The sequence below is a fragment of the Ictidomys tridecemlineatus genome, chromosome 7, assembly GCF_052094955.1.
Source record: "Ictidomys tridecemlineatus isolate mIctTri1 chromosome 7, mIctTri1.hap1, whole genome shotgun sequence".
NCBI classification, from domain to species: Eukaryota; Metazoa; Chordata; class Mammalia; order Rodentia; family Sciuridae; genus Ictidomys; species Ictidomys tridecemlineatus.
In genome coordinates, this window is record NC_135483.1 from 165177714 (window position 1) to 165190081 (window position 12368).

Genomic DNA, 12368 nt, shown 5'->3' on the forward strand with positions numbered 1-12368 from the left:
TTAAATGGAAATGACCATAACCTGTGTCGCCACGTGCTCCTTTCTCTCTTTCCCCATCCTGCTTCACTTCTGGGCTCAATTTTCAGGAATTAACTCCTGTTTATGTTTCAGGCCTAAATGTGCCTTTCTCAGATGGATTCCCTGGTCCTTGTCCCCCAAATAAGGCTAGTTTCTCTGTTTTGTGTTCGCCAAAGGCGTAAATGTTGAATTATGTGCTATGTCTTGTGAAACCCTTCAGAGAAAGGAAATGGATGGATCTGCTGTCCTCTGTACCTCTGCCACTTAGCAGAATCTGGTGCAAGGCAGATGCACAATGTCTAGCAACTTAGTTCATCACTAATGGCTCCTTCTTTTAAAGTATCTTGGGTCATCAGTCAAGTATTTATTCATCCCTGCAATGAATATGTTATCATTCACCCTGGCCACTCTGGGGGATACAAGTAGCTATTGTATAGACTAAGGTTTTAAGTAGAGAAGCCCCAAGTTAAAGTAGAAAAACAATTAGAAAAGTAGTTTGGCTAGAGTATGATTTTTGTTGTTGTTGTGTTTTGCTTTGATTTATTTGGTTTTTATGTGTGTATGTGTAATTGTTTTGGTTTTTGCTTTGTTTTGCAGAGCAAGAACATCTGAGACCAGAATCAAGGACAGACTGTGGAGGACTTAGGGATGAGTTTGGACCTTATATTCCAGGCCACAGAGAGCTACTGGGGGTTTTTGAGCTGGAGGAACATGATCAAAAAGGCTAACTCAAAGGTCCCTACTCACTCACACCATGATCTACAACTTCTCATGAACCTATTGTTAATTTATTCAGCCACTTCTTAATACATGTGAAACTCCCATACACACTTGTGTCCACAGGTACACTAGGCCTGGTATGCCTGAGGACCTGGGCATTAGAATTGTAAAAAAAAATTTGAAAGCTTCAGCTCATTTGATTAAGTGTTTTCTGGAACACCTCTGTGGTGGGAAAGATGCTGAAACCCCACTCGGACCAACTGAGAAAGAGATCTTCCCCATTAGCCCTGGCAGAGGGATGCCAGATGTCTGTGGTTTCTGGCCTGACACGCTGCCATGTAGTGAGTGTTCTTAGCATAAAGGGATTGCTCTAATGAGGGTTCCATGACCTCATGAAGGAAGTGTGGGGAAGAGAGGTCTTACCACCTCTCCTGAGCATCTACTTGCTTTACTAATCTGCAATGCCAAGTCCTGGGCATGACTTCAGCTGAAAGAACAAGGACTGCTGGATTTTATCTGTGACAGCTCACTGGAGATGTTCAGAGAGGTCAGCCTGCTATGTTCTTCTGATCAAGGGTCTCTATGTATACTTAGAGGTATTTCAACCCAGGAGATCTTGGTTTTGGTTTCTGCTTTACCTCTTACTCCTACGTGGCCCTGAGGTGACTACTCTGGCCCATGGGCCTTAGTTTATTCATGTACAGTGGTTGACTAGATCACTGTTTTCAAGCAGAATGATCACAGGGGTGGGGAGAAGGAGTGCAGAGGGGCTGGGTGGATGCAGCACCCCACATATCCCCTTCCACTAGGGCACAGGCTGGACTTGTTCATATGTTTTCCTCTGAGGGGACATTTCCCAGGGTAGAATAAGAAACAAGTTGGGCAAGTGTGAGGTCTCAGGAAGCCCACCCCACACTCTGAGAAGAATGAAATCCATCCAGGATATGTTCTCAGGCCAGAGGTGACATTGCAGAGGGAGGTGGGGCCTAGATTATTGTTTTTCACATTGATGGTTTTCAAACTAATGCCTCCGAACTTCAGAAAAAGCTAGAAAAGGTGTGGGCTGTGTGCCCAGCCAGCTTCGAAGCCAGGATTGGTAGGAGTAAGGAACAGGATTAGAGGCCAAGCCCTCAACATAAAAACCTCAAAGCAAGGAAGTCTCCACCTCCTGCCTTCCCCTCTGAGGCTCCAGCCTGCCTGCTTCCATGCAGGGAGAGACGCCAGTTGCTGGTCCTAAATCCTTTCCACTTACTTCTGTGGCTGGTACCAGAGAGCACTCCCCATAGAACTGTGAGCAGAGCATTGGCAGGTGCCATGCCTTGCCCATCGGGATCAGATGCGTTGGTTTTCTTCGTGAACGGGAGGAAGGTGAGTCTTGGGTGTTACTCCCTGGCTTGCAGAGGTCAGCCTGCTACAGGGCCTGAAACTGCCTGTTCCCCTTTCAGTCAGGGCTTGGCTCTAGCAGCTCCGTGGGCTCTGCCATTTACTGCATGACCTTACACAGGGAGCTTTGCCTCCCTGAGTCCTCACTTGTGGAATCTGTTTCTTGGGGCTTTTGTAAAGATGAAAAGAGAGCCACTCCCTTCATTGCTTAGGATCCCACAAAGTGCTTATATAACTGGGACTGAGACACAAAGGACTTTCTCCAATAACATCTTCATCTTCAGACTCAGGAGGATAAGAAATGGAGCTTGCTTTATCTTTCTATTTACCAACTTCATTTTTCAGTTGAGTCCCCTTTAAACAGAATCCATCAAAGTGTAATCTCCATCAGTTTAGTGTCCCCCTCTCTCCCTGGGTATAGCCGAGTGCCAGGGGGAACCTATGTGACAAGGGCAGGGTCTCCTGGTTGCCACTTTTCCCTAACGTCCTCCCCTCCTGTCCTCACAATCCATCCACACAGACCACTGCCTGCCCTCAGCGCCCTCTGCCAGGCCCTGTCATGAGTCTGTATCTCTCGAGGGCACACAGCTTCTCTCGGGCCTTGTCCCCTCTCCTCCAGGGCCTCTCTGACCTCCAGTCCCACATTCCTCACTAGGCTTTGGTGTGTCTCCCCCACCTACACACACACACCTCTGGGCTTGGCCCAAGAAAGGAAATAGACCATGGAGCTCCTAACGTCTCATCGCTTGCCTAAGAACCCTCTCTCCTGTATCAAATCTTCCCAACCAGCAACCACCATGTACTTCCAGAACAATCCACAAGCTGAGCCCTACCTGCTTTGCCACTGGCCTTGGCTTTGGAGACTCAAAAGAAAGCCAGAGGAGGCTTCTTCCTCCTCATGCTGTTCTGTGTCCTTTCAGAGTAAAGTAGCTGCAGTCAGAACAGAGAATAAGTCCAGGGTTAGAGGTGGTGGGGGTGAGAGTGTTAGGTGATAAAAAATAGGATCCCACCACATTCTCAGTAAGTGTTTTAAAGGAATTAGGATGGTACAGAGGCAGGCAGAGGGGACTTCTTCCCTTGGATAGGTGCCCCTGGAATCCAGAAAGCAGCTGAATTTTAACATCTCAACTTGGAAGCATCTTTCTATAATTCCTTATTCTTTGAGGACTAAAAAAGTATACGTCTTCCTTTTGGGGAAAAAGGAAGAATCTAACACTGATGTTGAGAGCCACAGCTGAAGGGGCCCCAGCAAACTTCCAGCTGCCAGCTGATGATTGGCTCACAGCGGCCCCAGCAAACTTCTAGCTGCCAACTGATTGGCTCCTCTGTGGTGATGCTCATTGGGCTGTTTCCCTGCCCTTTCAGACCATGGAGCTGCTCATTGGGGGGCTTTTTTTTGGCTCCACCAACTTGACCCAGCCAATCCACCCAGCCAATCGGCCTCAAGAGCAAGAGGACTGGGGGAGGTTGAGAGGCTTGTGGGAAGCCGGTGGTGGCAGTTGGGCTCTGAGGGGTTTTCCTGAGGAGCTGTGTGGTGTGGCCTGTGTGTTCTAAAAATAAAGTTTGTTTCTTTTGACAAGTGGCTCCTGAATTGTGCCCAGCCAGACTGCGGCACACTGACACCCACTGGATCATCTCTTTCTCTATAAAACAAAACGGCCGTTTTCTGGACACCCCAAGACAAAGTCAAAGGAATATCCCAAGATACACAGTGGGAAAGAGGCACCAAAAAGGGCCCTCATGACTTCTGAGTGCCAACACTTCCACTTCCCAAGGGGAGGGATAGAGGAAGTCTAGTGTCCCACCAGAACCACCCTGGGCCCTGAGCAGGGTGTCAAGGCTCACTGTAGGGCCACTCTGCATTGAGTGGACTGGCAGGCTCCAGGGCTTGTCCAGGATGACAGCAACTCTCCCCACTCCCTTTTCTGCCACAGATCATGAAGACCCCTGATGTCATCAATCGTTTCATAGAGATTCCAGGAACTCCTTCTGCCAAGTTGTCCTCCTATAGGACCCCACACTGCCCACCCACTGTCCAAGTACCTCCCAGCTTTGAAATATTTCAAGAGTACAGTAGGTTGAATTGGAAGATTCCACTAAGGTAGATAGGGGAGCAAATGTGAAGAATACAAGTCCAGGGACATTTGTAGACAGAAGTGGATTCCAGTTTTTATCATGAAGATCAGAACTGCCGTGCTTTGTGAGGCTCCTGCCCCTAAATGTGCATGAAAGTTGTCTGCCCTCAGAGCACCCAAAAAAAAAAAAAAAGGTGCATGTCTAATATTATAGCCCAAGCCCTAACAGGCTGTAATAGACATTCCACTGGTCACTGATTCAACCCCATAATAACATCTCTTCTGTTTTAACACAGGTGACAGAAAGAAATGCAGACCCAGAAGTGACTCTGCTGACCTTCCTACGAAAAAACTGAACCCTTTTTAGCTAAGTCCTGGCTGTGTCTGTTCCTTAAAAATTAAGCCATGTGACCATGGGAACTGATCACTTCCTCCATCCAGTTGGCCCTTGGCCCTTGCTATTTGTTTTTGGCCATGGTTTTAAGTTGGATCTCAGGTGAAGGAGGCTAGTTTGGAGAAGAAGAATTTTCCCAGAGGTGCTTATATTTAATAGCATGAAATAGAAACTAAGCTCTTCATTTCCTCACGAAGTAATCCCTAGAGGGCTTTGCAGGTCCCCAGCAGAGTGTCATGTAATAGAAGTCCTGTTACCTGCCCCTTCATGAAACCAAATTCTCCAGAATCAGTGAGACAGTGTCAGAGGAAAAGATTTTCTTTCCCTATACCTGCTTTCTGAAACCAGACTCCTCCAACCCCATTTTATATTCTGGAATCTAGATCTTCATAATGGCCAACATATTTTAATGGGTAAATCTAATGGATCTCTTGGAATTGCCAGAAAAATAAAAATAGAGAAATTTCAAATTGATGAAATTAGCCTCTAAAATATTGTTTATGAGCCCACAGGCTCACATGGTTTATAATTAGTTGTCAATATTTGAAAATTAGAAAATTCCATGTTTAAAAAACAAAATCAAGATTTTTCAGCTTCTCGTTGTGACTGGGAAACTGGCCAGTCCTGCGTGTCAATAGTCTTGCTTAGAGCTCAGTAGGGACTGTTCCCTTTGAGTTCAGGCTCTCCAGTCACACCCTTGCCACTGTATTTATTTGTGTGACATCTCTGGTTAAGGATTTGAGGCTATGTTTTAATTCAGATGAATAAGCCCTATCATTAGGAAAAAATAGATAATAGCAATAAAGAGTCAGTGATTCTGAAGTGTATTTGGCCAGTCTAGTCGATTACATCCAGTTCCATAAATTGTGTGAAACAGATCACAGGGAAAAGGATGAATGAGGCTGGGCCTAGATTCAGGATCAGACCTGGACCAATCCAGGGATGCTCAAGGAAAAAATCATAAAGTAAAGACAGGAGTTTCCTCTGAAGATTCCTTATTTTCAAATACAATACAAGTTACTGAGCAAAACTCATAATACATTTACTAAAACTAAAGTTCTTCTCTTCCAATTACATGATTATAGCTCAGAGGATGACATATAAGAATACCCTATAATGAAATAGGATTTTTCAAAGTTTTTACATTATTATCCCATGAGATTCTTATAAACCTGTGACAATAAAGTAGATATTATGCCTCCTTCTGTGTAAATTAGAAAACAGGCAAGAAAAAATTAAGTATGGCCCATGTCACATAGCTAATAAGGTATGGAGTGGCCTTTAATAAGACCTGGAAGTAAGAGGATGACTTCACAGACCTGCAGCTCACCCCACAAAGACCCTAGGGAAGCAGTTAGCTATGCTAGATGCAAAATGTTCCCCTTGGCAACTTTTCCTTGACCACCCCGACCTCCAGTAGGCCTCACAGGAACCAAATATGCCTGTGGAAGAGGAAGCTGTGGAGCCTGCACGGTGATGGTGTCTAAGCACGATCCAGTATCCAAGAAGATAAGGTACCCACCAGACACTCAGAAGCCAGAGGAGGGCCTTGTTTATCTGCCTGGCTTGTGTTCTAATCTCGCAACTAAGAAAGATTTTTGGATTTTTGCTATCTCTGGATCTCAGACCCCTCTGAGAAATCCCATAAATGTTGGGAGGCATCTACTCAGATAATGCATAAGCTAATTACATTTTACGTATTCTTTCAGGAAGATCATAAACCTCCCAAGGCTCATCTATGTGCCCTAGGTTAATAAACCCCACCTTAGGCCAACAACATATTTAACAGATGAGGAAATTGAGACTCAAACAAAATAAAGTGACTTGTTCAGGGTAGAACTTGAACCCAGGAAGCCTGAAGCTAATTCTCTTTCTACTTTTGGGATGCCCTAACCCTGTAGAATAGACATCTGGGCAACATTATAGAACTTGGGCTTTTTCCAAATCCCATTGGCCCAAGAAATTAAGAGATGGTTTAGAACATAGGTCATTCAGTATCATTTAAATTAACAAGCAAAAAAATACCTGAAATGTGTAGCTGTGGGTAAAAGACCCATATCTTTTGCTTGCCTTTGCTTTTTATGAGGTCAGGGTCTCAATGGATATCTGTTGAAGTTCAATTACTCTCCTAGAGACCTTAGTCCATTCCTGTTGTTCCCAGGTGATTCCATTCTAGGCCTAGGAAGTTTTTCTGAAGTTCAGAATGCCCATCTCCACCTTAAGGATCCTCAATCCTTGAAGATAGCACAGAGGCAAAGAGAGGACTGACTCTAACTTCTCCTTGCTGTCACCTCTCCAGTTCCCCAGCCTGTCAGAGCTGATTGATGGGCTTTGGAGGTCTTCTGCTGCCCTTCTGGCTCCAGTGTTCCCCATGAGGCAGAACTGTGTTACTCCTCCTGTTTTTTTTTTCTTTTTCTTGTGTTTCTCATACAAAGACACTTCTCCGTCACTGCATGCCTGGTGCCCATCTGCTCTCTGTATGGAGCCGCTGTCACCACCGTGGAAGGCATTGGAAGCATCAAAACCAGGCTTCACCCCGTGCAAGTAAACATGCATCTCAATTTTCACACTCCTGAACTTTATTGCTTTATCAAATGTTTCTTAAATGTACTGATTCTAGATTACAATCAAGTAAGTAGAAGATTGGGATGTGCGTTGATCAAGTAACAACATCTGTCCCTTGATTTAAAAGAAAGCTGGAAATACATCTATATTCTATTAGATGGTCATTCTTCTCATTACTTTTTCTACCTGAATGATAAGCAGGATCATCAAAATACCAATTAATGCCTATTGGACTATGAACTAGAATACATACTACACACTGGCTATTAGGTGTAGAATAAAATACCTCAGTAGATAAGAGGATAAAATCCAATATTGTTCCATGTGACATAGAGGTCTCAGGAGTACAATCAGAAATGGGAATGAGTAGGGTCTAAAAATAACTTTTCTAGATTAGGAGTACAATCATTTGCCCAAATCCTAACCTAGAGCCAGAACAAAGAGTTTGGATCCAAGAGTAATGGCATGCATTGGCAGAGAACACGTCAGTTCCTCTGTCGGTGTCCTAGAGGTTTGGGGAGTCACAAGACCAGATCAACTGAGTCCTTCGAGGCAGAAGGAGCTCCAAGGATCTCTGAGTTTAACCACATGAGAATCATTTCCAAGATAAGCAAAGAATCCAAAAGAGTCTGTTAGAATCTACTAGATTAGGCAAGATGCTCACATCAGGTCCATAAACCCCAATCCTAGGATTACACTACATCCTGAAATCTAGAACAGGGCTTCCCAAGTTTACTGTTCCTAAACATCACCTGGGAGGTTGTTCAAGATGCAGATCCTGAGTCAGGAGACTAGGAGCAGAGATCCCGAGTTCTGCATTTCCTACCAGCTCTCAGGGGAAACCAATACTGTCGGACCACAAACCACCTTTTAAGTAACAAGGATTTTGGACACAGACCAAAAATCCTTAAAAGTGGAATTTCATCTGAGTCAATACAGAAGAATTCAAAGAAGAAAGGAAAATGAGATTGACAGTAGATAGTATTCAAATTAATCAAGAAGAGGTAGCCTCCTGGTCAACCTCCTTGATGGGGTGTTCAAGAAAACTATGTTTGAAATTTATGCACACACATTATAATGATTAATGCCTGAAGAGTTCCTCTCTGGGAGTTGAAGGTGCACAGTATCTCAACTTGAAGGATTGAACACTTGACTTTGAGAAGTGCCTATAATGATAGTCTATGGTTTCTGAGTCACTTCCTCCTGAAGCCTCCTAGGAAAAGGGACACACAGACCCTAAAACAAAAGGGCTGGGGTACATTTGCTCATAGGGAGGGTTCCACCTCTCATACCTTGGTAAGAGTTGATCACAGCAGGAAAGTACAGCTGTACCCATGCTTATGTCCTTCCAGGAAAGAATTGCCAAGAGCCATGGCACCCAGTGTGGATTCTGCACTCCTGGGATGGTGATGTCTATGTATGCACTGCTCAGGAATCACCTGCACCCCTCAGAGGAGCAGCTCATGGAGGCCCTGGGAGGTAGGTCTGACACAGGGGAAAACCACCAGCTACCCACAGCCAGGTGAGAAGTTTTCTTCAGGCTGTTATAAGCCACCTAACACATTATTTCTGCCCTACTAAGACCTCCACATAGGTCATTTCTAAAGTAGCTACAATTCACCCAAGAGCAGAGAAAGATGCTAAGCAGTTCCCTGCTTATCACAGTATATACATGGTATGTTCTGCAAAGCACTAATGCACAGCATATGGACCACACCACTTATCTGTCCAGTGATTTGTGTGGCTGCCTTCATTAAGGGCCTGTGTTAGTACTGGGGCTGCCCTAACAAACCACCACAAACAGGTTGGCTGTAAGGAGGACCATTCATTCCTTGCCTCTTCCTAGCTTCTGGTGTTTGACAATAGCCCCTGGCATTTTATTTATTTATTTATTTATTTATTTGGCTTGTAGATGCATCACTTCAATCTGTGACTCCATCTTCACATGGTCTTTTCCTGTGTCTGTACATCCAAATCCACCCCCCTTTTTTTTTTTACAAGGACACCAGTTCGTAGGGCCTACCATAATCAAGTATAACCTCATCTTAATTCAGTTACATCTACAGAGATCCTATTCAAAATGAGGTCATAGCCGCAGGTTTTACGGGTTAGAATTTCAACACATCTTTCTGAGAGATGCAATTCAACCCTCAACAGAACTCTTACAAATTGAGAGAATCCTTTAAAATTTGTAATGGGTGTAAGTTACTAAAGAGGAATTCATCAATCTGTCTTTTTTATGGGATCAGTAAAGTTCATCTTCAGGTGTCAACAGTCCCTCAACAAGTCATCTGTCAGACACACAGATTCTTACTTGAGGACCCTCAAGCAAGCACACACCTGTATTCAGCCAGCTGCTGATGAAATTCCTCCTCTCTCATGTCCTCTCTTTTACTCTCTGCTCCAATGCAGAATATCAGTTTAAGTCATGTAGAATCCCCACCTTCCTTGGGTCCCTCTCCTACTATAGTCCTTCAGCAGATTCTCAGTTTAAAGCATGGCCAAGCCCAATCTCCCTCACCTGGAATTCAGAGAACCCTGGCAACTGGTCCCGTTACCTAAGGCTTCCTTCTCCTCTATGTGACTCCCTTTAGTCCTTTCTCCTCTCTGCCTCTACACATTTCCTCCTCTGCACCTTGCTCATGTTGCTCTGAGGATTCAGACTGCTCCGCACCAATCCATAGCTTGCTCATCTCTGAAGCCTGAGCTTCTTAGCAACGTATCCCCAGATGAGCTCTAGTCCACACTGACCCTCTTTTACCTCTACTCCCTATATCCTTGGAAACTTGAAGTTTGCAAGCTTTTCCATGCAATAGAATGTACTGCAAACCTCTTAAATGCATATTCCTGGGCCCATCTCCAAGACATTCTGATTCTAGAGAAACTGAACAGAGACAGGGATCTGTATTTTTAACAACTACTTTCAAGAAATTCTGTTACCTAACCTTAAAGCCTCTGAGGAGACCAATCAAACTGCCCGAGGCATGATACTTTTCTCATATTGTGCCTTGGGAATTATTTATAGTTTCTGTTTTAGGATCATCAATATCTTACAGTCTGAAATATAGTTGTTGTCAATAAATACACAATGGAGATGGAGATGGAGCTCAGTGGTAGAGTGCTTGCCTGGGCCCTGAGTTCAATCCTTAGCATCAGCAATAAATAAATAAATAAATATCTAGATCTATTTAAAATTTCACAAAAAGCCAGTAAATATAAGTCCTCCTGACAGTCATGCTTCTCCTCCAATTAGGTAATCTTTGCCGCTGCACTGGGTATCGGTCCATTCTTGAGAGTGGCAAGACTTTCTGCATGGTGAGTAGGTGCCTCTACAGAGCAAAAATGACAGGGACACAGGAATTAGTTTTCCAAGACCATCTCAAAAGTCTATAAGGGAGACAAAGTAAGTTAGTTCCAACTAACTTAAACTGGAGTTTAAACTATTTCCTGGGGATTGGGTAAGTTCTGTACCATCTTTGATGTTGTCCAAAACCACAGACAAAAGTCAAATGATCCAACCGGACATCCAGATATTTTTATCAGTTAAGCAAAGTATCTAGATAGGACAAGCAAGAGGGCTTCAGCAAATCCAAACAGTCACACAAGGGAATAAAGTTTGCTGTGGTGAGGTAAGGTTTATTCCAGAATCTAACCAGCTGGGAAGGTGTGAACAGATTAAAAAAAAAAAAAAGTTGAATAAGTAGAGTGGAATCCAAAATTCACTCCAAGTGCAACAGCACAGGGAGCTTCCTCTACAAAATGGGGGAACTTCAATGGGCTGTTCTGAAAATCAAGTGAGTCTTGCTTGGCAATAAGTAAGAGTTTAAGAAATAAGTTACTACTGTTGTTGACAATGTTGTTGACACTATGAACTAGTATTTGACAGGGATACCAGACAGACACATCTGATGACCCTCTACTGAGGGTAAAATGAATATGGGCAACAAAGTCCTTAGATCCAAGCAAAGGGGACCCCACAGTTTAGAAGGCCCCCCTCTGATCTTTCTCTAGCCATTCTCAGGAGTCAATAGGGTCAAGTGACTTGCCTACCTGTATCTTCACTCCTTTTCTAAGTCATTCTCCATGTATGGTTTTGACTCCACTTTTAGGCCAATATAAGCCCCTTTCCTGATATACTCAAGGGTGGATCATGACAGCCAGCATCTACACCCTGCACCCTAGGTCAAAGGGAGTGGACAGAACTTGGAGACTCTGGTGGGAGTGTTCACATGGGTGAGGTCCCTCATAGTACAGAACAGAGCCAGGGCTGAAAGAGAAAGGGAGCAAGCTATAGGCTGGAGCCACCATTTGTATTCTTTCCTCAACTCCACAAATAATAGAGGTGAGCCTAGAGGTGGACAAGCAAGTATGTCCAACTAACCACAAAGTTAGGCAGATATTCTATGTCCTTGTGTCCCAGACTTCTATTGCCACACTGGGGAAGCCAATGTTAACAAGCCAAGAAGTAAAATGAATAGCCTGTGAATCCAACAAATTGCAGGTGTAAATGGAAAAGCTCTTGTGAAATACAAAGAAAGAAAGTTAGAGGAAAGCCCTTTCCCTATGGATGTGGTGTTATTCACCTTTCCAGGCAAACTGATTCTGGGGATAAGGTAAAATGTGGTCAGAAACTGCACCCTACAGCCAACACGTCCCATGGGACTTTAATGGGCGACAGCAACCCAGCCCTAGAAGGGTTGTAAAAGGTTGATATCTCCTGGGCCAAGGGAACACGGGCTTCTTTCCATTATTGTTGACTCAAGGTCCATCCTGGCAGCTCTCAGAGATTTCAGTAGAAAAGGAAGCTTTTTACATTCTTGGCCCAGCTATTTCAGTTTCTTGAACAGAATTAGTAAGATGGCAGCTTACTAATAGAAACTACCAACAGTGTTAAAAAGTGAAAACTGCCAAATCCTTCAGGACACATATATACTTACCCATTTAAAAAAAAAATAAAAAGTGTTTAATATAAGGCATCCTCCTTCTTAGGAGTCAGCTGACTGTCATCAGAAAGGAACAGGAAAATGCTGCATGGACCAGAGAGAAAACCACTCCTCCTCACTGGACAGGAAAAGTGATGTGAGTGTCTTTGTTAGTTTGGGTCTCTGTCTGTGAGTAGTGCCTGGCCCAGTTTTGAAACTGGACTTGCTAGTTTCAATGGTCACTCTCTGCTTTACTTAGAACTGTCCCAAGTGTATGCTCAAATATGGCAC

General features: G+C 44.0%; 1 protein-coding gene across 1 annotated transcript in view; it reads left to right on the forward strand.

Annotated features, from left to right (window-relative positions):
- The window catches only part of LOC101965594 (aldehyde oxidase-like), a gene marked incomplete in the record, with an annotated part of 249943 nt that overhangs the window by 171154 nt on the left and 66421 nt on the right, over positions 1–12368 (forward strand). The window contains 1 exon segment of the mRNA NM_001282248.1: positions 12152–12234. Within this exon segment, the coding sequence (NP_001269177.1) occupies positions 12152–12234 (83 nt within the window).